Genomic DNA, 27,383 nt, shown 5'->3' with positions numbered 1-27,383 from the left:
CAGCTGTGTCTCTGGCTGTTGTGAGCGGCTGTGTCTTGGGTTGCTGTGTGTAGCTTTTTTTCTGGTTGCTGTGCAGCTGTGTGTGGCTGTGTCTCCCGTGTCTCAGACTGCTATGTACAGCTGTGTCTCAGCTTGTGCCCAGGCTGCTGATAAATTCAGAGAACAAGTTTCAAGTATATGACTTCAAATGTGATTTTTTTTCATTTTTTGAGACATAATTTCACTAAATAGCCCCAACTGGCCTAGAACTCACTATGTAGACCAGGTTGGCATTGAAGCAAATATAATTTTAAAAAGTACTTTATTAAGATTTATACTCTTCAGTTTCTAGTACATCAATTTATAGGAATAATTTGTATGAAGATCTTACTCATTTGAATATTTAGAAGTCCTCACCCATTACAAAGAAAACACATTTCCAGTAACTACCCTTATCCCCAAGAAACCAGCTTAAAAAAAAAAAAAAACCAAACACCCAACTATATGGATAACCATTTTAATAATATAAACGAGGAAGCAATTTTTGGAAATTATCATTAGATTTTAAGTTAAGGTATTTGTTTTTTTAAAAGCTTACATTTGTTTTCTTAATTCTGAATTTTCACTTCAGCCCTCCAAAAATCTCAATGTCCCTCGTATCCTTGCGCCTAGCTTGCCCTGCCTCTGACCTGCTTCAGTCTATCTCCTGAGCTTCTGCTTGCTTTCTCCCTGGGACTCCTGCGGCAGGGGACCCGCTAAAGCCAGCAGATGGGCCTGTGGACAGCTATGTCCTGGTCCCTGCAAGCCAAAGTCTCTGTGGCCTTAAGTGACAGAAGCCTCCTTCCCCAGCCCCCTGCACCTCTCACCCACCACGCACCCCTTGCTCTCAGCTCAACCTCACCTTCTCTGCCCCTTTCTGGACTGCCCACTGGGACCTAAGAATCCTGACTGTCAGCCTCCCCTCAACTCTGGTCAATTTAGATGCTATTTCTCCTCCTTTGAAAGCTCTTAAAACCCAGATTGGATGACCATGGACCCTGAGTATTTTATCATTTGTCGTTTTTAGTTTTTTTTTTTTTTTTGTTGTTGTTGTTGTGCTGGGGATCAAACTCAGGACTGACATAGGACATACTAGACAACCACCCCCTCCCATCACCTACCTACATTTTAACTCCAAATATCTTAAACCCCAGGTCAAGGTTGATTCCCATTTATGATCCGTTTAGTCTGTTACCTATATCAGTGCATGGGAAACCAAGTCATCCAGTATTTCTCGGGCTCTTGTGTCAGATCAGATGCTTCCCATAAAAAAGCAAAAGCAAAAAAGCAAAGAACAAAACAAACACCTTCCCCACCTCAAAAAAACAAAACAAAACAAAAAAACCCAAATAAATAAATAAAAGGAAACACTTTGTGACACTCCTTTCAAAAGTCTATATACTATCTTTTTTCTTCTCCTTCAAATTCCAAAGGGAATGCTCACCTACTGAACGATCATCTAACACAAGAAAATCCCACTACATTTCTGTTAAATGAACGTACGTATGTAGACCCACAGCAGATCCCTGGTGAAAAGCAAACCAAACCTTGCAGAAACCACACCCTGCTAGGGCTCAGTGACTCCTGCATCAACACGTCACCGGCCAACGTCATCACCTGTTTATCTGCAGGGAGGGTCTTCCCGGCAAAGATGGCTGCTGCACACCTGATCTCCTTTTTGGTCCTTCTTCAGCAACACATACTCAGTCTTTTTAGAGATAAATCATTAAACATGCTTCAGTCGTTGAGGTGCTTGCGGGGCAGCCTCTAGGCTGAGGACACTAAGTAACTAATTTGTAAGAAATGATTCATCTTGCTGACACAGTTAGGTTTGAATAGTGTTTCTAAACTTTCAAACTTTGTGTCAATCTCACCCTTCCCTCCCACCCTATAGTATATGAGTATCAGTCTGGAGTCCAGTTAGGATTCTTTTCACTTGAGTACTGAAGTATCTACAAGAGGAGAAAAGAGAATAGTTACTGACAGCACAAAAACTCCCTCAAGTTAAAGAGAAAAGATTCTTGGAGGCCAGAGGAGCTGCAGTTCATGGCCAGCCTGGGCTACAAGAGACCCCGTCTACAAAAAACAAAAGAGGGTTGTGGAGGCGAGCTGGTGAGACAGCTCCGGTGGTGGGGGCACCTTGCCGGATGACCGGTTTCAAGGTGAGAAGACAACCTGTTGGTTCAGTCTGATGGAGTCTGTTCTCCGACCACGTTTGTCCTAGGGGTCAAACTCACGTAACAGGACCCTAACCCACGGAACTGAGCCATCTCGCCAACTCTGTTTTTAGAGACAGGGTCTCGTGTAGCTCTGGCAGGCTTGGACCTTAATATGTTGCTGATGCTGGTCTTGAACTCCAGGTCCTCTTGTCCCCCATCTTTCACACGCTGGGATGACAAGCCACACCCAGAGAGAGGTAAACCGCCAGTGTTTAATATTTGCCCTTAAAGCAAACGCAGGAGCTACTCTGAGGAATTCAGAGAGTTGAAATTACAGGTGAGAGATACTAAGAATGAAATGCGTAGCTATATTTTAATTACACAGTATAAAAAATCCCAACACAAAGATAGTTGTAAATGGTAAAATAATGAGAGGTTCTATTTTTGTTTTGTTTCTCTCTTTGCCCTCCCCTCCTGCTTCCCCATTCCATCTCTCTTGACCTCCTGCCTAACCAAGAACTCATCCCTGAGCTACATCTCCAACCCCAGTGACTTTTCTCTGCATCTGTCTTGTCATCTGCAGATGGTCCTAACTTTCAAGACTGCGCAAAAGTTGACGATGCAGTTCACTGACGACATAGTTCTTTCTTTCAAGGTTTGATTTTAATGATATGTTTGCGCATGGGCATTTATGTGTGCGTGTATGTGCCTGTGGAGGCCAGAGGCTACAGATCCCCTGGAGCTGAAGTTAGAGGCATTGAGGGCTGGGAATTCGACTCTGGGGAATAAAAGCACACACTCTTAACCACTGAAATCTCTCTCCTTTCCCCTCCCTCTTTTCTCCCTTTTGCTTTTTAAGACAGGATCTCACGTAGCTCAGGCTATCCCTAAACTAGCTCCTGGTCCTCCTGCCTCACTTCTCAATTACTAGGATGATAGCCATGTGATATCAGGCCTTTTAGAGCTACTCTCCCTCTTCTGTGTGTGTGTGTGTGTGTGTGTGTGTGTGTGTGTGTGTGTGTGATATGCAATAAGTGAGCTGGGATGGTGGTGCACACCTTTAATCCCAGCACTCTGGAGGCAGAGGCAGGCAGATCTCTATGAATTCCAGACTAACCATGGATATGGATACATAGTGAGACCCTATCTCAAAAAGAAAGAAAGAGCAATAAGTGCTCTTACACCACTGAGCCATCTCTCCATCCCTTTCACCTCCACCCCCCCCACCCCCAGGAATTTTCATGGAATAGAATTTGCCATTTTAGCCTCTCAGTGTTAAGCTTATAGATGCCACCAGTTTTACATGGGTGCTGAGGATTTGAACTCAGATTTCTATGCGTGTCTAGCAAACATCTTATCCATGGAGCAATCTTCTTAAGCTCCCAGAGTTTGACTCTCTGACGAGGACAACACTCAGTGCCACTTCTTCAAAGCCGCCAGGTAGCAACACAAAATTGAAGTAACTGAAACCCCCTGGTCCCCAAATACGCCTGTGACTCTTCTAGAGGGCAGCAGGTAGTCAGAATGGCAGAAACCAGTGGATTGCGCTTTAGTTTTGCAAGTATCTCACACAAATCAAGGAACAGAATGTTGAAAATGTCTTGATCTGCTACATTCTCATTTTTTACTGGATTTAAAAAGGAAAAGGAAAACTGTTGCATTGGCTATAATCTCCTGACTGGCCTCATCATATTCAAAGCCATGAGTGCACAGTGTGGCAACTTAAAATGTTGGCAGAGATACAGCGATTTGATTAAGCATTGCATAAATCCAGGGTGCCGTGAAACATAGTTTGAAAATCCCCTTCCCCTGTCTTGGAGGGATTATCATTTAGTTTAATGATCTTACCTCTTAGGAAACGAAGGCAGCCTAAGCTATAGGTATAGACCAAGGTTTAAATGTCTTCGGGTCATCTCTTGGGATCTAAGGAAGAAAAGAAATAAAAGACCAAAATGTAACACACATATACTAGGATGCATATGCTATTATAATATTTGATCAGAGAAATTATAGCAAATCTTTCTTTCTTTCCTCTTTCTTTCTTTCTTTCTTTCTTTCTTTCTTTCTCACTATGTGCTGTCCTGGAACTCTATATAGATCAGGTTGGCCTGGAACCTACAGAGATCCACCTGCCTCTGCATCCTGAGTGTAGATTAAAGGATTAAAGGCAACCATCACCATGTCTGGCTATATCAAATCTTAGGGTTTCAAAAACTTCTCATAAGAGAAGCAGGGTTTTTCTGGTTCCTGAGGAACTGGACCCTGGCATTCCTTTCAAATAATAACTTTTATCAACATCCTCCTCCACACAACCAAGCTAAAAGGCCAGCTTCAAAAGATAACCTCTCCTTCTCTCTCTCTCTCTCTCTCTCTCTCTCTCTCTCTCTCTCTCTGTGTGTGTGTGTGTGTGTGTGTGTGTGTGTGTGTGTGTGTGTATGTGTATGTGTGTGTGTGTTTGAGACAGGGTTTCTCTGTTTAGCCCTGGCTGTCCTGGAATTCACTCTGTAGACCAGGTTAGCCTTGAATTCAGAAAGAGGCTTGCCTCTGCCTCCTGTGTGCTGGGATTAGCTTTTAAAAGACAGAAAGGGTAGCACTGTTAGGTATGAGGCGCATGCATATAATCTCAACACTAAGGAAATTGAAGCAGAGGGTGTCCAGGTTGGAGCTAGTATAGCCCACTTATTACACCCTTTCTCAAAAGAAGAAAAGAAGAAGAGGAAGAAGGAGGAGGAGGAGAAAGAGGAAGAAGAGAAAGAAGAGTAGGAAAAGGAGGAGGAGAAGGAGGAGGAGGAGGAGGAGGAGGAGGAGGAGGAAGAAGAAGAAGAAGAAGAAGTCAGTGGATTGGTGTAATCTCTCCTATCACACTAAGTAACAGGACACGTCCATGAGCCACCTGCCTTCCTTCCTCCCCAGGAACAAATCCTTGGACTATATGCCGGGAGGAGACATGAGAAGACAGCGAGGACACTCTTTCCCACTGTAATGGCGGCAGCCATGTCTGCAGCTTTAGGCACATTTGGGTGGTGTGTGCTCCTAAAATGAACCCCAAGCTCTCTTTACTGTCGTGGGCCACAGGTTCCCTGATTTGCACCCCTGGTATCTGTCTCCTCTGAGTATTCATCCTCTTAGCTTTGACCTAAGGCTGCAAACATATTCGTTCCTCTCCTGTGCTCACGCTTTTGTGGGAGACTGCGGCTGACCTTATTATCCATTTTACATTGTTTTAAATTTCTGGCACTGACGATCAAAGGTTTATGCAGCCTAAGCGTGCGCTCTCTCTCTCTGAGCTGTATTCCCAACCTACAAATGTGTTAAAAATAAAGATTTCTGCTGGGCCGTGGTGGCGCACGCCTTTAATCCCAGCACTCGGGAGGCAGAGGCAGGCGGATCTCTGTGAGTTCGAGACCAGCCTGGTCTACAAGAGCTAGTTCCAGGACAGGCTCCAAAACTACAGAGAAACCCTGTCTCGAAAAACAAAACAAAACAAAAAAAAAGATTTCTCCAAGTAATGGAAAGTTGTAAAGACTTCCAAGAGCATTTTATTTTTCTATTCATGTTGGGAATGTAGCTCATAGGTAAGGTCTTTGGCTTTAATCTTAGAACTGCAAATAACAAACAAACAAAAATAGGCCTGATGGTGGCGCACACCTTTAATCCCAGCACTGGGGAGGCAGAGGCAGGCGGATCTCTGTGAGTTCGAGACCAGCCTGGTCTACAAGAGCTAGTTCCAGGACAGTCAGGGCTACACAGAGAAACCCTGTCTCAGGAAAAGAAAGGAAGGAAGGAAAGAAGGAAGAAAGAAAGGAAAGAAAGAAAGATTGCTGCAATTTTATCTTTCAGGATGTGTATACAAGCTCTAACTTTGTGCCTGAGCTGGGCTAGACACTAGACAAAGGTCCTCAGTCTAGTCTGAGGTAGATCCACTCTTCTGGTAAAGATTCAATTTTCAAAACTCAATTCCCAGTTGGATCCAACACTTGGGAGGCAGAAGCAAGAGGGTCATCACAAGTTCGAAGCCAGCCTCGTCTACATGGTGAGTTCCTGGCCAGCTGGGACTTATAATGAGCACCTGGCAAGATGACTTGGTGGATAGAGACTCTTGGTTGCCAAGCTTGAGAAGAACCTGAATTTGAACCCTAGGCGCGTGGCGGAAGAGCCGGTTCCTTTGAGGTGTCCTCTAACTTCCACCCACACTCAGGAATTTAAAAAATTTTAATTAAAAAAAATTTTTAAACCAGAATCAATCCAATAACAACAATAACAACAACAAAACAGTTTTTTACTTTCTCCAACCTTCTAGGCTGCCTTCTTGTTCTAGGGTGGAGATCAGTAGTCAGTGTACCCTCCTCCTCTTGTCTGGGGTATAACCTGTCCCCTACCCTCCTCCCCATAACTGGGGTCTACCCTGTTCCCTATCCTCCTCCCTGTATCTGGGGTCTAACCTACTCCCTAACTTCATCCCCTTGTCTAGGGTCTAACCTGTTCCCTACCCTCCTCCCCATAACTGGGGTCTAACCTGTTCCCTACCCTCCCTCCCCTTGTCTGGGGTCTAACCTACTCCCTACCCTCCTCCCCTTGTCTGGGGTCTAACCTGTTCCCTACCCTACTGCCCGTATCTGGGGTCTAACCTACTCCTTACCCTCCTCCTCTTGTCTGAAATCTAACCTGTCCCCTAGCTTCTTCGGCTGAGAGTGCTTCCTTTCTTAGTCTGGGACTTAAATTGCCCCATGTTGATCATGGCTGATAACTCTCCTTTGCCTCCTGCCTCGAGCCGCACTCTCCTAGTCTCTGGACTTGGCTAGTCCTTGATAACTCTGCTCAAAGCAACACCTTCACTACAGAAGTCAAGGCCAAGTTCACGCATACTTCAAGTCCACCTCTTAGTTGCCGTCCGGGGTCAGTCCCTTTTGTTTAATGGTCTAGCACCTTTGCTAGTTGCTGTCAATTAAGTTCATGGACATTGTAGCCCAGGACTCATCATCACCATCGTTGTGTGAGGGATCAGCTCAGTAGGTCTGGGCTATCCAAACCCACTTATTCTAAAGAAATGTTTTGTCCTTGCGGTTTCTTGGAGAGAACTCCTAAGTCTTCAGCACACCCCACCCGATATTTCTGGAACAAGGTCAGCTATGAGAGTCATTGCTTGCCTGTGTCACTCACTTGGACTAATGAGACGGCTGGGCGGGGGGTAAAGGATGGTCGCTACAAGCATGCACATCCATACATAAACGTGGAAATAAATCTGCACGGGGAAGTGAGGCAAGAGAATCTGATAGACAGCGAGGTCTGAGAGGCCTTGTGTGATGTGTGAAGGATGCTAAATTAGCATGCGAGAGAAACAAAGCAGCCAAGAGGAAGGCTGGACCCACACAGACCCAGGCTGCAGTAAATCTACCCACCTGTGCAGCTACAGAGGCACTCCTGACGTCCCAAGGGGATCTACGGTGCACTATACTACTGCAACTCAGTGCTCCGGGTGGAGATTTAAGATGTTGGCGAGACGTTTAATACATAGGTAAGTTGTATGTAGAATTACATGTAATAGGGCAAGTGCCTACAGTATATTAGTGCATCCTTAATATATTCCTGTGGCCATGCATTATGGTAAAAAATATTTCTTAAGTTCTAAGAGACTGGGATGATTGCAGGAGCTCACACCCAGAGTTAATAATACTTCTTGAAGACAACTGATTGAAGACCTTATTATGGACTCAGCCAGTTTGTTTCACCCACTTCTCAGAGAACAACGTAACAGTGAACCTTGCCTTGGATTTCCCATGTAGTCAATTTTTACACTCTAAGCTAATGCACGGCTGTAATCTTAAATCACGTACTCTTCCATGCTCCTGACTCAGAACAATGCCTGCGTGTTCTGTGCCGAAAGCAGCAGATACAGAAGTCGAAAACGATTTTCTAAAGGGCCTAGCCACCATAAACATTGAAAACAACGCGTTGATAAATAACAATGTTTCTTATTTGGTCAGTTGGGGTCCTCTGGGGTCAACGACTTAATGTCTTGTGAAAACTCAGTTAGAGGTGTCTGTAAAAGATCTTCCATTCCTCCCCCCAAATGACGCTTTCTGGGCTGTTCAATAAAAGAGAGAGCAAAGCCCTTTGTTAGAGGTGGACATACAAGCACACAGGCCTGTACCTGCGAAGCCATCTCACCAGCCCCTCACGTGACTTTCCCCACTGAATGGCTTTATTTCACACGTGATGCTGATGCTGACGTAAGCTGTGGGGGAGACGATCAGCAGAGCACAGGAGGACGAGTGAACTTTCTGAGTTAGGACAGCTGCCCCATCCAGACAGCAATTTCAAGGTCATTTCAGTAAGATCAAGGCCAGCAAGAACTAACAAGAACCTCTGCACTCAGCCTGCAGCCTCTGCCTCTGGTGTGGACCACATCAGCGGTTCTTTAGATGTATATCTCAGGGTAGGGCACTTTTCTTTGTTCTCTGAGACAGGGTCAAGTCCAGGCTTGCCTCCAACTCTTATGGCTGAGGATGACCTTGACCTTCTGATTCTCCTGCCAGAAGGACAGCTTTTAGATTGGGAGAGAAATCCATTCTATGACAGTATTAGAGGGTTGGATGCCAGCCAGATGGAGAAAGCACACTGAACACGCGTGAAGACCTGCAGCCCATTGCCGGCACTGCAGAAACACGCCGCACCATCGCCGCCGTGACCACCAGAAAGAACAGTGCCGGGGGAGACGGTTCCTTAGAAGAGTTCAGAAGCCGTCTTCTGTCACCAGGCACTGCAGGGAACAAAGCCAGTCCCTGCATCCTGGATATCCGTGATTAAAGCAGAACCAGTATTACAAGCTACATGCCCAACCTCTTCCAAGACGGCGTAAGGGGTGGGAGAAGAATGTGGTGAGGAATGAGTCTGTGTGCATACATGAACCTGTGCATACATGAATTTGTGTGCATACATGAGTCTGTGTGCATACACGATCCTGTGCATACACGATCCTGTGTGCATACATGAGCCTGTGTGCATACATGAGTCTGTGTGCATACATGAGTCTGTGTGCATACATGAGCCTGTGTGCATACATGAGCCTGTGTGCATACATGAGTCTGTGTGCATACATGAGCCTGTGTGCATACATGAACCTGTGCATACATGAATCTGTGTGCATACATGAGTCTGTGTGTATACATGAATCTGTGCATACATGATCCTGTGTGCATACATGAGTCTGTGCATACATGATCCTGTGCGCATACACGAGTCTGTGTGCATACACGAGTCTGTGTGCATACATGAGCCTGTGTGCATACATGAGTCTGTGTGCATACATGAGTCTGTGCATACATGATTCTGTGTGCATACATGATTCTGTGTGCATACATGAGTCTGTGTGCATACATGAGTCTGTGTGCATACATAAGTCTGTGCATACATGAGCCTGTGTGCATACATGAGTCTGTGTGCATACATGATTCTGTGTGCATACATGAATCTGTGTGCATACATGCATCTGAGTGCACACATGAGCCTGTGTGCATACATGAATCTGTGTGCATGCATGCATCTGAGTGCACACATGAGTCTGTGTGCATGCATGCATCTAAGTGCACACATGAGTCTGTGTGCATGCATGCATCTGAGTGCACACATGAGTCTGTGTGCATGCATGCATCTGAGGGCACACATGAGTCTGTGTGCATGCATGCATCTGAGGGCACACATGAGTCTGTATGCATGCATGCATCTGAGTGCACACATGAGTCTGTATGCATGCATGCATCTGAGGGCACACATGAGTCTGTGTGCATACATGAGTCCATTCATGTCTCAGGAGAGTAGCTTCAGTACAAGGGAGGCTCTACCCTGAGATGTCTGTACATGGTCATGCAGTCTGTTTGGTTTTCCTGGCTCGCCGAATCCAGATGGCCGAGATTAAGGCCCTGCTGATTGTCTGTGGCTAAGATTGTAGCAGAACACACGGGAGGCTGCATGTTTCTACTTGTTGCGCTACATGCGCCCCAGGAAATGGAATGCAGTCCTGCAGGACTGGCAGTGCCAACTCCTCTAGTGCAGGGGAGTCTGAGCTGGGTACAGTCTGAGGGCCCAGCACCCTTCACCTTGAGCCCCTGGCGTAGGTAGATGGGGATTGTGGAGGACGTCACGTTCTCACCCGCCTCTCCTCCGCCATCCGCGAGGAGGGGGCTCCCTTTAGTGAACTAAGCAGGTGACCCGTTTACTGTTACTGAGTCTGGGCATCGTGAGAGAAAAGCAGGCAGAGAACATGAGATACGGGGATGGCGAGAGAGAGCGTATTGAAGAAGAGGAAGGGGACTCGGTGCCTGGAGAGCCCCCCAGGGTTTGCAGGGGAAGAGTGAGCCTTCAGAATCGAGGCCAGTCTCTCACACAGCAGCATGGCTCCTCCAGCCTGGCTGTTTGGAATGGAGAACTAATCTAAGGAAAAGACTTCCCCGGTCTGCGGTGCTTGGGCGGCTCCTCCATGAGTCAGCAAGGCCAAGGCTGCTCTTCAGAACGTGGCATGAACTAAAGCCCTGTTTGCAAACTTGTCTCTAGGCTGGGCTGTTGATTTTAGCTTCCTGGAAATGGAAACAACTTGTTAACTGACCTTTCTTGTGTTTCCACGTCGCCACCCCACAGAGCTCATCTTTTCTTCCTTTCTTTTCATCTTTCCTTCTCCCTGATGCTGGGGATGGAGTTTAGGGCTTTGTAAGTCTGGGCAAGCCCACCACCCCTCACCCAGAACCCTCATACAGGTCACAACGTTGTAGCTATTTAATTATTATCCTCTATTGATAATAAGTCCCAAGTTTGTTTGTTGTTGTTGTTTTTTGTTTTGTTTTGTTTTTTTTTTTTGTTTTCGAGACAGGATTTTTCTATGTAGCCTTGGCTGTCCTAGAACTGGCTCTGTAGACCAGACTATCCTGGAACCCATAGAGATCCACCTGCCTCTGCCTCCCAAATGCTGGGAGCCACCTCTGCCCTGAGGTTCCCAAGTTTTTCTTTTTTTTCTTCCTTCCTTCCTTCCTTCCTTCCTTTCGTCTTTTCTTTCTTTCTTTCTTCTTTGTTTTTTGTTTTTTTTTTTTTTTTTTTTTTGGTTTTTCTGTAACTTTGGGGGCCTGTCCTGTCCTGGAACTCTCTCTGTAGACCAGGCTGGCCTCAAACTCACAGAGATCCCCCTGCCTCTGCCTCCCAAGCATTGATAATAAAGATGTGCACCGCTACAACCAGGCTTGTTTTTGAATCTATCTTATCTCCAAATTCCTCAAGCTAGAAATTTTCTTCCTCTAATTTATAAGGGTATGAAACCCTTTCTGTCTGTCTGAAAATTTTAACAACTTTTCTTTTTTAAATCTTTAGTTAAAGCTGGCAAGATGGTTTAGCAGGTCAGTCCCTGGGACCTACGGAGAGAGAGATTCCCCTCCTAAGAGTTGTCCTCCGACTGCCACACAATCGCCATGGCATGAGAGTGTGTGTGTGTGTGTGTGCACGTGTGTGCATGTGTATGTGTGTGTGCGCGCACACACACACACGGAGCGGGAGAACGTTAATTAAAAAACTCATGTTAAAACTTTTAAAGATTTTTGTTTTAAATCTTGTTTCTAAGAAGTACTAATTTGAAACTTTATGTCTCTTTCATTTTATATATCTAAGGGATTTTTTTTTTCTTGTGGAATTGTAAATGATTACACAAAACACATTTTTCTTTCTTCCACCCCCAGAGAGATAATGCCGCCTGTTGGGCCAGGTCACTCAGAACTGCTCAGAACAGAATCACTGACGCTGTTTTTCACCAGAGGTTAATTCCAAGAGAGGCCCCCAAACCCAAATGCTCAAACAAGTAAAGTTCTGCGTAGGGCTGGGGGGAAGGCTCATTGGATGAAGGTTCACTCGCCCAAGGCCTGGGACCCAAGTTGGATCCCTGGTACCCACGTGGTGAAGGAAGCCCGACTTCCTGCACGTTTTCCTGACTCCCGTCCTGCACGTTTTCCTGACTCCCGTCCTGCACGTTTTCCTGACTCCCGTCCTGCACGTTTTCCTGACTCCCGTCCTGCACGTTTTCCTGACTCCCGTCCTGCACGTTTTCCTGACTCCCGTCCTGCACGTTTTCCTGACTCCCGTCCTGCACGTTTTCCTGACTCCCGTCCTGCACGTTTTCCTGACTCCCGTCCTGCACACCCAAAATCAGCAAGTAGCAAAGCACAACACAAGCAAATGCCCTGAAAACCGAAACTCTCTGCCGTAACAGCTTACTCAGTGGGAGTTTTGTTGTGTTTTGGTAACAAAATGTCTAGTTTACCCATGAAAATGTGGCTTTTTCTTTTGTAAATTACTGTTTGTTCTGGCCTCAGCAGGTCAGCTTGGTTTAAAATGTGGAGGTATTATTTCAGCCTTCTAGGAGAGGCATGTTTAGAAGGTCATTAACCGTTACGGGTATTTAGGGGAGAACTTAACTCTAGTGTTTATGGAGCAACTTGTATTTACATGGTATTTTTATGTGTATTATTTCATTTAATTCCAAGGGGAAAGTACTGAGTGTTTTATCCATCGTTTCTGTTTTAGAAAAAGATTCAGGTGTGAGCTGTTGTTTCTCTAAGGGCGAGGAAGAAGTAACCAAACGAGGACGGCCTGTGTTCTAGTACACCGACCTTCTCACGTTCTTAGTCATCAGAACAAGCTGTATTTTTCTTATTTCAGAATTTAAGAACCCCTCTAGTATGTCTGTTCTATGTGCATGAGTGCAGGTGCCCACAGAAACCAGGAGGAAGTGTGGTGTCTCTTGGACCTGGCATTAAGGCGGTTGTGAGTTGCCTGATGTGGCTTCTTAGAAATGCAAGCACTCTTAACCTCTGAGCTACCTCAGCCTTCATTTTTCTCTTCTTTCCTTTTTTCTTTTCTTTCTTTCTTTTTTTTTTTTTGAATACAGGGTCTTGCTATGTAGCTCTGGCTAGCCAAGAACTCACTCTGTACACTAGGCTGGGCTTGAAGTTGAAACAATCCTCCTGTCCATGCCTTCTGAGTGAAAACAAAAATTATTTATTTTAGGGAGGGTTATAACATTGTGTGTTGATGTGGATCATTATATACCCCCTTGACTTTTTTTTCCCCCTCTTCTTTCTGTGCTGGGGACTAAGCCCAAGGCTTTGCGTATGCTAGGCAAAGACAGATGCTATTGTGGAATTACACCCCCAGTTTTAGATCAGCATCCGTATTTCAACTGTGGCCAACAGCATGGTGGCACAGGCCTGTAATTCCAGCACTTGGAAGGTAGAGGCAGGAGGATCAGGAGTTCCATGCTACCCTGGACTCCACGGCAAATGTGAGTTCAGACTAGGCTGCGTGAGACTACTCTTACATGGGCAACCACTGGTGCCCACGAGGACATTTTGACAAGGTCTCAACAAGGAATCCTCAGACCTGGCAGAAAGTTGGGCCTCAGAGCCTAGCCACCTTTTCCTGAATAGTGAGTAATCTACATGATTGAGTTCTCCCCACTGTAGGCTTTGCCGAGCAACCAGGGTGCTAAAAACGGTCTAGATCTGTGGAGATGCAGGAGCCCATTTTCCGGGAGCCAGGCTGTCAGAAGCCGGGAGAACAGGACCCTCCACGAGCAGGGCAGTTTCTGAAGAGTTCTTTATTACGTGTGTTTAGTTTCCTTGCTATGCTTCCGTTCCAGAAAAAGGAACCTGATTCTTGTAAAACGGGACCGAGAATACTGCTTTGAAGGTCGCATGTGCCCAAGCTTTGGGGTAAGAGACAAGGCGAGCTTGCAGTGGCCACGTGACGAGAAAGATCAGAACAGAACACGGGCGTCGGCGCCGGGGTCAGGTCCCTGCCTCTGCCCACAGAGGAGACACTGGGGTCGGAGGCAGATGACTAGCATTGTAGCCTCATTCAGGAGAGTGGGATGAATGACTGAACCCCTGCTGGCGACTCTCCTGCCTCAGCTGCTGAGATGACAAACGCGCGCCACCATGCTCGATTGCGTGAATTACTTACTGGGCATTGGATAGCTCGATCAACTAGACACAGGCGATGTCACGATTTATGCAAGAAGCCAAAGGCTCAGGAAGCAGAACTGAGCTTGTGGGGGACGGAACGCCAGCCTACCATGTCTGTGAACCGATCCGCACAGGCCATGCGCACCCGCTCTGGCGTTGCTGGGCTCTGCACTGTGAAGTCCTCCGCGAGGTCTCGTTCTCTTCGCGCCGCAGCCACCGCATCGGCAATGGCGAAGAACACAGATGACCCCAGGAACATCCCAGACTCCCCCAGGCCCTGCAAGAAAACACATTTGTCTGTTTTTATTGATTTTGATTTTTGCTTGTTTGTTTTCGGGCAGGGTCTCACTCTGTGGCTCTGACTGGCCCCAAACCCACTCTGTAGACCAGGTGGAACTCACAGAAAGCACCTGTTGTTGCAACACGTTTGTTTTAAAGGTTTCTCTAGCGGACAACAAGCTACTTTGGGGACAGCATTGTTCAGCGTTTGTACTTAGTCCCCAGCATACAGTTTCCTATAATTAATTCCTCAAACATCTCAAAGGTTTATCGTTCAGCTTGCCAAGCAAGTGAAGCCCCTAGAGTTCTTTAAAAAAAAAAAAACCCTGAATTTTCTGGATCTTTAATTCTCTCTGAGTTAAGTATTTGTTCTAAGGGGAAGGAATGCATGTGTGTTTACATGCATGTGCACACACAAGGTGTACGTGTGTTTCTGTGTGGTGAGGGAAGGGCACCCTGATTAGAACAGTCAATGGTTTGAACTCACCAACTTCATGAGCAGAGGAAAGAACTCATCCTGATTCCCGGGTTAAGTTTGGTTTCTGAGACAAGGGCATTGCTATGGAACTCAGGCTGTGAAGTGTGCTATGGAGTGGACCAGGCTGGCTACGAACATCCAACCCAATGTTCTTTCTGCCTTTATTTCCTGAGTGTTAATATTATAGGAATATGTCACCATGCCCCTCTTGGTCCTTGTTTTTTTCCGGAGGAATCTTGTTCTGGAGCCTAGGCAGGCATTGAGTTCATGATCCTCATGCCCTGCTGGGAACTCTCAACCTGAAGTTGTTCTCTGGAGCCTCTGGGCTGCCTTTGGCTCCCTCCCCTGCAGATGCCTTCCAGCCCAGTAAGAGTCTGAAGGCCCTGTCCATGCTCCTCCCTCTGGATCTGTGATGGCCTCACGAACCCAGAGGAGATGCCTAGGCATCAGGGATTCAGTTTGGAAACGGATGAAATTCCTGCAGTTGTTTGTTTTTGTTTTTTGTTTTGTTTTGTTTTTTGTTTTTTGGTCTTTCGAGACAGCATTTTTCTGTGGTTTTGGAGCCTGTCCTGGCACTAGCTCTTGTAGACCAGGCTGGTCTCGAACTCACAGAGATCCAACTGCCTCTGCCTCCCGAGTGCTGGGATTAAAGGCGTGCGCCACCACTGCCCGGCCTGCAGTTGTTTTTCTTGTTTCCAAAAAGAAAATCAATTTGCTCCTGAATGAACAAGAAGAAATTACAAAGTAAGACCGTGCCTGCTCCTAGGTGTGGGGGAGGAGAAGGTTTGTTGTAGATAAAGGAGAGTCCAGAGGGAAGGTGACCAGACTGAGCTGGACCCTGTAAGGAGAAGGGGGAGGGGAAAGACAGGGTCAGAAGACCAGGGGACCTGGAGGGTAAAGGGAAGACCAAAAGGCCAGGTAACCAAAATGAGTGGATTATATAGGAAAGGCTGCTGGAGGAAGGGCACCCCAGACCCTGGGCTGGAGAAGTTTAGGGTGGTGGTATATGCCAACCATACACCTTAGCATGTAGGGGCTGAGGGGTGCTGGGGGAACCTGGCAGCCAGGTCCACCTGTTAAATGTTAAATCGTAAATAAGCACCCCAGTTAGCCATTTGTCTGGAGTTGGGTAACAACTCCTACCTAGAAGCTTCCCAAAGAAGATTTTAAGGACGACGTCACGTCTCACACCTCGGTGACGTTTCCATCCGAGGCTTGTGATCTGCGCAGAGCGACACACACAAAGCTGAACTTTAATTCTCTGTCCCTTCCCTTTAGTCACTAATAAAGACTGGCTGGTGTCTTTGCTTCCTGACACAACTGGCATCGGAAGCCACATGATTCTTGGGTGTGGGGGCTGTCTAACACGCTGAAAAAGCCGTTTAGCCAGCTCTGAGCCTTGCTGTGAAATCCTTCGATTCCTTTAGACCAGAAAAGCATCTAGACGTTATCAGTCTCCCTCTGCATGAGCCTGTCTGTCTCCAGGCAGGGGTAGGACGTTCTCACCACAGTTGGGACCGGCTGTTCTAAAGTCTAGGTTTGCTTCTGGATCTGACTGAGGACCCCCAGATCCCTCAGAGGTGGGCAGTTTAGCTAAGAGTAAAGAAGGAGGGTGGTCCGGGGTAGGAACAGTATGTTCAGGTCCCTGAGGTCTAAGGTTTCTATGGTATCATGTCTTCAATCTCATCCATTCTTTTGGTTTTGTTTCTTTCTTGAGATAGGGCTACCATGTGCTAGACCTCTCTATATAACCCGAGGGGACGTTAACCTGCCCTCTGCTGGGATAACTCGTTTAAGCCACCACACCCAACTCAATATTACATTCTTCCTCCACCCCTTTTAAGGGTGTATGCGTGTGGGTGCGTGTGCACACGTCTAGTTATCAGAGTGCAGCAATGCAAAGTTCAGAAAGCCCCCTTTGTCAGCCCTAATTAACATGGCCAATCAAAACACACCAATCCATCCTAACCTGGGGTTCCATCTTTCCTTTATAAAACGCCATTTTCCTGTGGGCCACATCTGTCTCCTGTCTTCTAGAGACAATCCTTCCTTCATCTTCTGGGCAAATATCCTACCCTCTTGTTTGTAGTCAGACTTTTTCTTTGGGCCTCCAGCTCACAAGTAATGACAAGGAGACTCGTTATTATTAATTACTCAAGCTTGGCTTTAGCCTAGGCTTGTCTCAACCAGCTCTTGTAACTTAAATTAAAATGTATTATATTTTATCTATGTTCTGCCAAGTGCCACCCATCCTGCTTCCTCCATGTCCCTTGTGTCTCTTGCAAGCCTTGATCATCCCCTCCTACTTCCTCTCTCTTCCTGGAAGTCCCACCTCTACCTCCTGCCTAGTTATTGGCTATTCTACCTTTTATTAAACAAATCAATATAGCTTTTTAAAAATTAAATTAAGCAACATAGTGAACAAATATCTCACAACACTTGTTCTCTTCCCCTTCTCCCTCATCCTCTGTCTCCTGTCTCTTATTCCCTGCCCTCTGTCTCCTGTCTCTTATTCCCTGCCCTCTGTCTCCTGTCTCTTATTCCCTGCCCTCTGTCCCTCTGGGGCAAATGAATCCCCTCTGTGTTGGGAACTTGGTCTTTGTGTGTCCTGTGCCAACTTCTGACCTTTCACAGAAGATATCCCCAAGTTACCATTCTTGTAAATGCTCTTGACCTCCTTTGAGGTTGAACCTCTCACTGGTCTGGAACTCACCAGTTAGGCTAGACCAACTGACCAGAGAGCACCAAAAGTTGTCTTGTCTCTGTCTTCCCAGCGCTGGGGTTATAAGAGTATACGACCACACTCGTAATTTTTATGTGGGTTCTGGGGATAGAATCCATGTTCTTGTGTTATCAAGGCCAGTACTTTACTATTGGAGCTGGAATCTTTCCTCAAGATCACAATGTTATATTCTCGTTCTGTGATGAGAGTTGAGCATGGTGACCCACACTGGTCATCTCTTGGGAGGTGGAGTTTGGGGGATCAAGAGTTCAAGGTTATCCTTGCCTATGCAGTGAGTTTGAGGTCATTCTGGTCTCCTATAATCCATCTCAAAAACTCAAGAAAGAAATAGACATCTGGGTAGTAGTAGCGCACGTCTTTAATCCCAGCACTGGGGAGGCAGAGGCAGGTGGATCTCTGAGTTCAAGACCAGCCTGGTCTAAAACGTGAGTTCCAAGACAACCAGGACTACACAGAGAAATCCTGTCTCGAAAAAAAAAAAAAAAACAACTCCCATACCCAAAATAACAACAAAAAAAAAGAAAGAAAAGAAAAGAAAAAGAAAGGAAGGAAGGAAGAAAGAAAGAAAAATAACTAGACAAAGTTTTTAAATAAAAATGTTATTCTCCCAAAAAGTGCAAGCTCATATATATATATATATATATATATATATATATATATATATGTATATACGTAAATATGTGTGTGTGTGTGTGTGTGTGTGTGTGTGTGTGTATGTGTCTGTGGATGCAATTTATATTTCAAGGAGAGAAGGTATTAATGAAACCTGGGCCCAGGATTGCTCCAGGAGACTCATTTCTCTTTCTTGGACCTCAGTTTTTTCTAGGTGACTGGTCTCCAAGGGTCCTGATCCAGATAACCATGTGCCTCCAGTTTTTGTTTTGTCTGGCGGCCTCTGCTGGCCACGCTCCCTGGGCTGCTGCAGCGTGGAGGTAACCTAAAGTGATGTGCTCACCTTAGACGAGTAGATGGTTAGCGGCGTCTCAGAGTTGGGCAACAAGGACACGTTGAATTGCTGAGGGACATCAGTGACGCTCGGGATTTTGTACTCCTCCGGGCTCCGAGAGTACAAGACGCCTTCTGGAGAATAGTGCAGCTCTTCCGTGGTATAAAGACCCATTCCCTGAATAAATGCGCCTTCTATCTAAAGGGGAGAATGGCGAATTTTAGTCTGGTGGCAACGTATCCTTGTGAGAAGCTCCTTATTTCCCCTTTAACCACTCCCAGGTGGGCCAGCACCTACCTGCCCGACATCAATGGCTGGATTCAGGCTGCAACAGGCATCCATGACAATGTCCGTTCTGATTTTCTGAGCCAAACAGAAATTACCTCTTTATAAAAACTTGAATTAAAATTAAACTATTTTAAGGGGTGAAGGATATAGTTCAGTACTGGCGTGTTTGTTTAGTATGTACAAGGCCTGAGGCTTGATCCCTAGAATCTCTCTCTCTCTCTCTCTCTCTCTCTCTCTCTCTCTCTCACACACACACACACACACACACACACACACACACACACACACGCATGCACACATGCACACACACACACACACACACACACACACACACACACACATACTGTCTTTAGGTTAGCTCGGAGCATAAAGGCATTTACTGTCCCGGTTGGTGACCTTGAGTTCAATCCCTGGACCCACGTGGCAGAAGGAGAGACCTGAATTCTGAAAGTTATCTTCTAACCTCTACGTGTGTGCTATGGCAAACATGTAAACTCCCTTTCAATAAACAAACAAACAAACAAAAGGAAATTTCAATGAGCTTCTTGCTAGTCCAGAACCATTGCCCTGAGCCTTATCGGCGTTAGAAGCGGCAAACTTCACATGTGGTTGCCAGGCCTGGCAATGACCTGGAAGGTCTGCATGTATTGTTTTGGCTCCTGCTAAGCGACTCCAAAGTCCAGGGCATGTTGGTGTGTGTGAGTGAATCACCCGGTAAATCATTGAGCCTGCTTGGCTACCCTGCTCTACCTGACTTCATTGCTCTAGTAGAATTCATGAGCATATCTAGTCCTTGAAAGGGTTGGACGTGGGCAGCATTTTACTGAGAAAATCATCTAGTACATTGTGTGTATAAGTTTAGGGACAAGATTTTAGAAGGGGCCAAGGTAGGTGCTGAGGCCAGTTCTGACTCTCAGTCTTTGTGGGTCTGCTTCCTTCTCCGAGAGACAGTGAAGCTGCCTGGCCCATCTGTTTTGGCACTGTGTGTGTGTGTGCACACACGCATGCACACAAACAATTGTTGGGGGCCTCAGAAGCTTCTAAGTGTCCTTGGGCTATCTCAGGAATACCGCTGGGCTTTCCTTTGCTTACCATCCCTAAGTATTTATTCTGATAACAACTTTCTTTGTTTCGGTTTAATATCTGGGCTTCTTCCTTTCTAGTCTCTGGATTGGAAGTCCCTCCCTCCCTCTTTGTCTCCCTCCCTTCAGTCTTTCCATTCTCCCTCACTTCCTTTAACAGGGTCTCACATAACGCAGGTTGGCCCAGAGCCTAGCTGTAAATGGCCTCTTCAGATCCTTCTGCCTGTCCCTTTACAGGGCCACGATTACAGTCACGGACCAACACACCTAGTTTTACACGGTACTGGGATTAGCATGCAGTCCAGGGCTTCGTTCGTGCTAAGTGAATATCCTCTCAGCTGGACTATATACCCAGCCCCTCTCTTCATTGTTTTTGAAACTGAGGCTGGTCTTGAACTTGTGGTCTTCTGGCCTCAGTTGCGCAATGCTGGGATCACAGGTGTTTCCCACCATCTCCTAGTTGGTAATTGTCTCCTGGCTCGAACCCTGGTCTCTCAGGCCCAGCCTTCCTTCTCAGCCTGGGCAGGAAAGGAGGTTGGAGACGCCTCAGCCCTCCTCACGGTACATTTACCCTGACACTTGCTGTAGTTTCTGCTGTGGGTATGGGACAAGGGAAGGAGACGGCCACTCAGCATTTGAAAACCTGTGTTTACCAACTCCGTATATCCCCAGAGGACAGCACCTCACAGAACTGACCACAGTGGGCTGGTGATTTAGTGTCTCAGGGTTTCTTGTTGGTGAATGGAAGAAGTTTTGTCTCGTCAAAGAACAGACTGTTCTTGAGAGCTTAACATCACACTGAAATTTCTGGACCTTTAGTTATACATATAAACTAGAAGGCACAGAAAAGGCCAGATTTTAACTTTCTGACTCCATAAATTCTAGACTAGTCCTGTGTTCCTTTCTTTAGGGATTCTTTAGGTCGAGCTGACAGATTTAAGTACGTCTCAAGGACTGCATGGGGCATATTTCTGCTGGAAGTGTATTTGGTGTTTCCTTGGAATTCAAGTTTAATTATCCAACCCGTGTTTTTATTTGCTAAACCTGGCAACACACCTGTCAGTGTGGAAGGTCTGATGACTAGCTTGTCACCCAAACCAGCAGGCAGAGTCTCAGGAAGGCAGGGACACTGGCATCTGGGTGTTTGAGGAGAGCCCGAGGCAGGTCCCAGGTTCACCTCCAGGACTGCTGCACAAACACCATGATCTATGTGGGCCTCTGCATGGAAACCACTGGGAAAACAACCTAAACTAATCGTAGACAGTCTGTGACCATGTGAGTGTTTCTCTTTAAAATGATCTCAAATAAAAATGGGCAGTGGTGGCACACACCCTTCATCCCAGCACTCTGGAAGCAGAGGTAGATGAATCTCTATGCATTCGAGGTTAGCCTGGTCTACAAATCTAGTTCCAGGACAGCTAGGTCTGGACCTTGTCTCGGAAAAAAAAAAACAACAACAAACAAAGAAATAGACAAACAAACAAGAAAACCAATAGAACCACAGAGACCAGCAAGATGGCTCAGCAGTTGAGGGTGCTTGCTGCCATTGCTGGCGATGGGAGTTTGATCCCTAGGACTCTGTGGAAGACTGTGCTGATTCTCACAAGCTGTCTTCTTCTGACTTCCATAAATGCCAGTGCGACGCAAAAACAGGGTGATGTAATGTATCAGAAAGAAACTTAGGAGGGCACTTCTTTCCAGACATCTCTTCGTTCCCTGCCTCTTTAAACCATGGGCTGGGGGCGTGGTTCTGAGTGTGGTCTCTAGCCCTGCCTAAACTGGACATGCCTACACATGCTTAGAAGCCCAGCATTTCAGAGACGGGAGCAGTAAGATTGGGAATTCGAGTTCAAGGCCAGCCTGGGCTACCTGAGACCCTGTCTCCAAAACCATTTTTTCCCCTTATATAATATTAAAGTGGAAGAAAAATTAACTAACAATAAATACATAGAAGTATTTTGATATGATATAGCCATTATAATTTTCCTAACGCAACAACTTCCTATACTTGGGTCCTATTTTATTCTATTTGATACTTCTGCCATTTTTATTTCCAGAGTGGTATCCGAAGTATAAGTCACAGGGCTTGTCATTTGTGGTACGATGAATTTGTCTAGACACGCTTTCTGTCTTTAGTAGGTGGCTTCTTGACGATCAACAGCTGGCACAATCTCCTTTTCACACCCTGCTCCACCCGTCTGTTCCTTGGGACATCTGTACTGCCCTGGGGGGATTGATGGCTACGGTTGGGCATCACGACTTGTCCTTCCTTGGGGAGTAAAACCCGCTTTTGGGGAAGACTTGGGAAAGCAAATCTGCCGTCTGGAATGAAATGATACCTAACGCAGTAATCACATTCAGTTAGTTGTAGACACTTCTTTCTGACTACAATGCTGTTAGTTTACGTGACAGTTTCAAGAGACGACTGGATCTCTTGCAATCTCCACGGTGTTGAAAGAATTCTCTGCTCCCCTGTCGGTTAGGTAAGGACTCTGGGCCACTTTCTCTGGTTGCTCCTGCTCGCTTGCAGGGGCAGTGTTAGCCCGACTGACCTTGTGAGCTCCTGTCAGGCAGTCAATCTCAACCTCGGAACAGGCAGCTCCGTAGACGTAGTACGGGAAAGGGTCCCCCTCCTGCTTCTCCCAGTCCATGAAGGCCTTGTAGCCCCTGAGAGGATAAAGTCTTTTAGAATAGGGGAGGGCAGAAACCACAAACAATAGCCATAGCTTTAAAAATATATATACCATAGTTTACAATAGCATTTCAGCTGGCTGATACTCATTTCAGCTACCTTTTTTTTTTTTAAAAAAAAAAAGATTTGTATTTATTTATTTTTTTATGTATACAGTGTTCTGCCTGAAGGCCAGAAGAGGGCACCAGATCTCATTATAGATGGTTGTAAGTCACCCTGTGGTTGCTAGGAATTGAACTCAGGACCACTGGGAGAGTAGCTGCTGTTCTTAACCTCTGAGCCATCTCTCCAGCCCCCTTTCTTTATCTTTCTTAAAGAGGATGTGCCTTGAGCTGTGGGAAGGATGTCAAAGACGAAGAAGACAGTGATGTTTGCTCCCACGTTGACAGTTTTTGACCTTGGGTCCTATCTGCATATTGGGAAACCCCATTAATTTGGGGTTGTGTTCCCAGAAAGCGCCCATTGAATGTGCTAACCCAAGCCACAGGGGACTTGGTGACAAGATAGCAAGGCAGATAGAGGACCCGGTGATCCTATTCATTCATTTACAGGTGCGGCTGATGGCTTCAGGTCTTGTTTTTATCCTAGTATTACTTTTTGCAGAGCTGCAGTTTGAACCCAGGGCCTCTCTCACTGGGCCACACTCCCACCCTGAAGATGTGCTCACACGAGGGCTGGATGGGCTTTTCTGGGGCTGCACTGGACTGGTCGTCACCTCTCCTCTCCCTTCCCCCACAAGCGTTTCTTTTTGGGCAGGCGTGTGTAGACCAAATTGGAACCACAGTGCCATGTATCCTTCTTGAATTTGATAGTCAACTCTTCTCATTGCTTCATGATCAACATTGCCTATATGAGGATAAGCGATTTTTCACCCCACCCCCCAAAGCCTGCCTCCGGGCAGGAGGGTTTTATGACACAGGAGGGAGACTGGGAAGACTGAGTGAGAAGTTAGTTCTGGGGATGATGTCGCTATTCACAACAAAGAACAGTAAGGACCGAGGATGTAGGTCAGTGCTAGAACACTTGCCTTGCATGTACAAGGTCCTAGGTTCAATCCCCAGCACCAGAACAAACAGCTAATAATTGTAAATAATATTAGACAAATCAGAGTGTTTTCAATCCCATATGGGTTATTAATTATTCAATATTTCTTTAGCTATACCACGCAGAGCCCTATGTGTATTCACAGAATTTTGAGACTAGAATAAACTCCCATAATTATATAATACACTCTTTCTTATGAATAAGGACTGAGGCCCAAAGTAATCCGATCACCTTATGGTCTCGTAGCTAAGCCGAGATGCTGTTTGAGTTTTACCTGAAGTATCCAGTGGCCGAAAGACTGATTCTCTGTTCAAATGCTGCTTCTATCTGTGGAACGGGCATATTTAAGAGAGATTGAATAGACATACCATTTGTTAGGTGAAAAATGAGAATATTTCATGTGTAAAACTTGACGCGTGCTCTCTGCTGCGGTTGCCCTGCTCTGACTGAAAACTTCCTCTGGTTGGGTCTGAAAGCCTGGCGTGAACACTAGAAATTAAAATCCTGTGATTTATCCATGGTAGAGGTGATAAATTTAACTTTTGTAGCTGGAGAGACGTCTTAGAGTTAACAGCGTTTGCTGCTCTTGTTGAGGGCCCTACTTCAGTTTCCAGCAGCCCCATGACAGCTCACAACTGTCTGTAACTGAACTTCCAGGGATCTGATGCCCTCTTCTGGCCGCCACATGTACTGCATACAAATAATAAATGTGCAGACAAAACACACAAGCAAAATAAAAACAAATAAATCTTTATTGTTCTCTCTCTCTCTCTCTCTCTCTCTCTCTCTCTCTCTCAATAGGGTTTTCTCTATATAGCCTTGGCTGTCTTGGAATTCACTTTGTAGACCAGGCTGGCTTTGAACTCAGAGATCTACCTGTCTCTGTATCCCGAGTGCTGGGATTAAAGATGTGTGCCACTACATCTGGCAATAAACAAATAAGTTTTTTTTAAAAAAAAGCTATTTGGAGTTAATTTTTAAGTGTTAACAGTATTAGATGTGTGTGTGTGTGTACGTGTGTGTGTGTGTGTGTGTGAGAGAGAGAGAGAGAGAGAGAGAGAGAAAGAGAGAGAGAATTATCCTAATGAAAAAGTGTAGGCTATTGTGAAGTTGGATTAAATGAGTCATTAGCTTTGAGGCAAATTCAGTTCTCTTTCCTAATCAAAGCATCCAGTTCTTGTGTGGCTTCTGGAGGTCCTTTTCCTCTTCTTCCATCCACAGGCAGAGGGAAGGCTGCTGATGCTCCTCACACATGCCCTCTCCTCTTCCCAGGGTGAAGTTCTTTCCCGTGTGAGTTCTCCACACACACCCTGGAACAGCCCTCTTAACCTTAACAGATACCTACTCACTTAGAGAATTTTCCAAATTTATAGACACTTAAAGCAGCAGGTTGCTTTTTTTGTTTGTTTGTTTTTTTTTTTTTTTTGTTTTTTTAGACAGGGTTTCTCTGTAGCTTTGGAGCCTGTCTTAGAACCAGCTCTTGTAGACCAGGCTGGCCTCGAGCTCACAGAGATCCACCTGCCTCTGCCTCCCGAGTGCTGGGATTAAAGGCATGCGCCACCACTGCAGGGCAAAGCAGCAGTTCTTAACCTGTGGGTCACAACCCGTTAGGGGTCAAATGACCCTTTCACAGGGGTCGCCTAAGACCATCAGAAAACACAGATGTTTACATTATGATTCAAACAGTAACAAAATTGCAGTCATGAAGTAGCAAGGAAACAGTTTTATGGTCGCCACAACATGAGGAACTGTATTAGAGGGTCGCAGCGTCGTGTCTGCTCCCTGCTGTAGCACTCGGGATGCTTCCGATCGGTATCTCACCTATGGTAACGGACAAAGGGGAATGCTTACCCAGTCCCTCCATGTTCCACCTGGGTTTTTCTTAACGATGGGCTCCAGGCGTTTCAGAAGGATCTGGCAGGCATTCTAGAAGGAATGAAGAAGACAGCCCTGTGGTTAGGACTCGTGGTGAAGGCTCTTCAGCGACCGCAGGTCAGCGATGATGCCCAGCTCACTCCCCTGAGGTTGGCATCAGCTACAGGACCTGCTCTCCCGTCTTGCTTCACTTCCTATGAAAATACCCCAATTTCTACTCTCAGATCCTCTTCCATAAATATCCAGGCTTTACTTCTCTTTTTTCTTTGTTTAATTACATCTCTGATCTTTATTTTGTATTTCTTGGTTATTTAAAATAAATGGAATAAACATCATATTTTCATTCAAATTTGTGCTTGTTACAGTGACAGGCCCCTATTCTTCTGGGTCTGAAGCATTCAGCTCTCACCCACCCGTCTAACTGTTCCTCTGTCTGTTATGAAATCACTATTTCGGGTTTGACGTGAAAAAATTCAGAAAATTGATTTTAAGACACACACGCAGGCAAAACACCCATGTATGTAAAATAAAACGCAAATCTTAAAAATGCAGAGTTAAAAGGCTGGGTGGTGGTAGAGCACGCCTTTAATCCCAGCACTCAGGAGGCAGAGACAGGTGGATCTCTGTGAGTTCGAGGCCAGCCTGGTCTACAGAGCAAATTCCAGGACAGGCCCCAAAGCTACAGAGAAACCCTGCTTCAAAAAACCAAAAATCAAAACAACAAACAAACAAAAACCAAAACCCCAAAAAACAAAGAAACATTGCGTCTGTGTGCAGATAAGCAAACCAGAGACATGATAAAATTCACCAGGGAAGGAGAGGCCACAATCACCTGCACGGCTCTGCCGTTGACATCCGCGCCGACGGATGCTGCTGTGGCTATTGTGTTGGGCACGGTGGCGGTGCTGGTCTCACAGATGTACATGTAAGACATGGGGACTTTCAGTTCACGGCTGGCCACCTGTGAGAAGGGACACGTTTCAAATCCAGTCATTTCTAGAAAGACTTAAGACATCTTGGTCACACTGAAAACATCTCTATTAAAGAGAATTTTTGTGATATTTTTAGTTAGTTTGTATGACTGTGTGTATGAGTGTACGAGTGTGCTGTGACATCCTTGTAGACATGGGAGGACAGCTTTTAGGACTCAGTTCTCTCCTCCTACCACATGGGTCCTGGGTTAGAGTTAGATTGGTGACAAGCCCCTTAACCTGTTGAGACATCTTGCCCGTTATTGGGATCCTTCCTGTCTTCCTTCCTGTCTTCCTTCCTGTCTTCCTGTCTTCCTTCCTTCCTTCCTTCCTTCCTTCCTTCCTGTCTTCCTTCCTTTTCTTCCTTCCTTCCTTCCTTCTTCTCTTCCCTTCTTCCTTCCTTCCTTCTTCTCTTCCCTTCTTCCTTTCTTCCTCCTTCCTCTTCTTTGAAACAGGATCTCACCAGGTAGCCCTGGCTGTCCCAGAACTCATTTTGTACTAGGCTGGCCTTGAACTCACCAACATTTATTTACTTCTCTCCCCCAAGTGCCTGTGCCATTACCCACGGCTATGTTGTCCACCCCCCCTCCCCACACGTTGCACGTGCTCCGAAAGGACCTACTCAATGCAGGCAAGTCCAGCCCTCTCCAGCTCCTTGCTCACCCAGGGTGACGTGCAAGATCTGGGCCCAATTAATTCTGGGCCCCATCTGCTGCAGGAAAGAAAGTCTAAGACTCATGCAAGGCCACGGGCTTCTAAAGCAGACAGGCAGCTGCTCTGAGAAAGGAACCTTTCCACAGGGATTGTTTAGG

At 46.0% G+C, this 27,383-nt stretch overlaps 1 protein-coding gene across 1 annotated transcript in view; it reads right to left on the bottom strand.

Moving 5' to 3' along the window:
• Positions 1 to 1,916: 1,916 nt before the first annotated feature.
• LOC121458975 (aldehyde oxidase 2) overlaps positions 1,917 to 27,383 on the bottom strand; it is a 70,499-nt gene continuing 45,032 nt past the window's right edge. The window contains exons 28-36 of the mRNA XM_041668422.1: positions 26,433 to 26,561; positions 25,577 to 25,651; positions 24,000 to 24,052; positions 22,542 to 22,656; positions 18,917 to 18,982; positions 18,629 to 18,817; positions 14,283 to 14,450; positions 4,026 to 4,100; positions 1,917 to 1,970 (exon numbers count right to left, since the gene is read on the bottom strand). Of these exons, the coding sequence (XP_041524356.1) occupies positions 4,047 to 4,100; positions 14,283 to 14,450; positions 18,629 to 18,817; positions 18,917 to 18,982; positions 22,542 to 22,656; positions 24,000 to 24,052; positions 25,577 to 25,651; positions 26,433 to 26,561 (849 nt within the window). The 3' untranslated portion in view covers positions 1,917 to 1,970; positions 4,026 to 4,046. The remainder of the gene's footprint in view (positions 1,971 to 4,025; positions 4,101 to 14,282; positions 14,451 to 18,628; positions 18,818 to 18,916; positions 18,983 to 22,541; positions 22,657 to 23,999; positions 24,053 to 25,576; positions 25,652 to 26,432; positions 26,562 to 27,383) is intronic.

The sequence above is a fragment of the Microtus oregoni genome, unplaced genomic scaffold (assembly GCF_018167655.1).
Source record: "Microtus oregoni isolate MIOR12 unplaced genomic scaffold, Mior012 000018F_ref0000195, whole genome shotgun sequence".
NCBI classification, from domain to species: domain Eukaryota; kingdom Metazoa; phylum Chordata; class Mammalia; order Rodentia; family Cricetidae; genus Microtus; species Microtus oregoni.
Note: the sequence above shows the minus strand (reverse complement) of the source record. Positions and strands in the feature narration are given on the sequence as shown.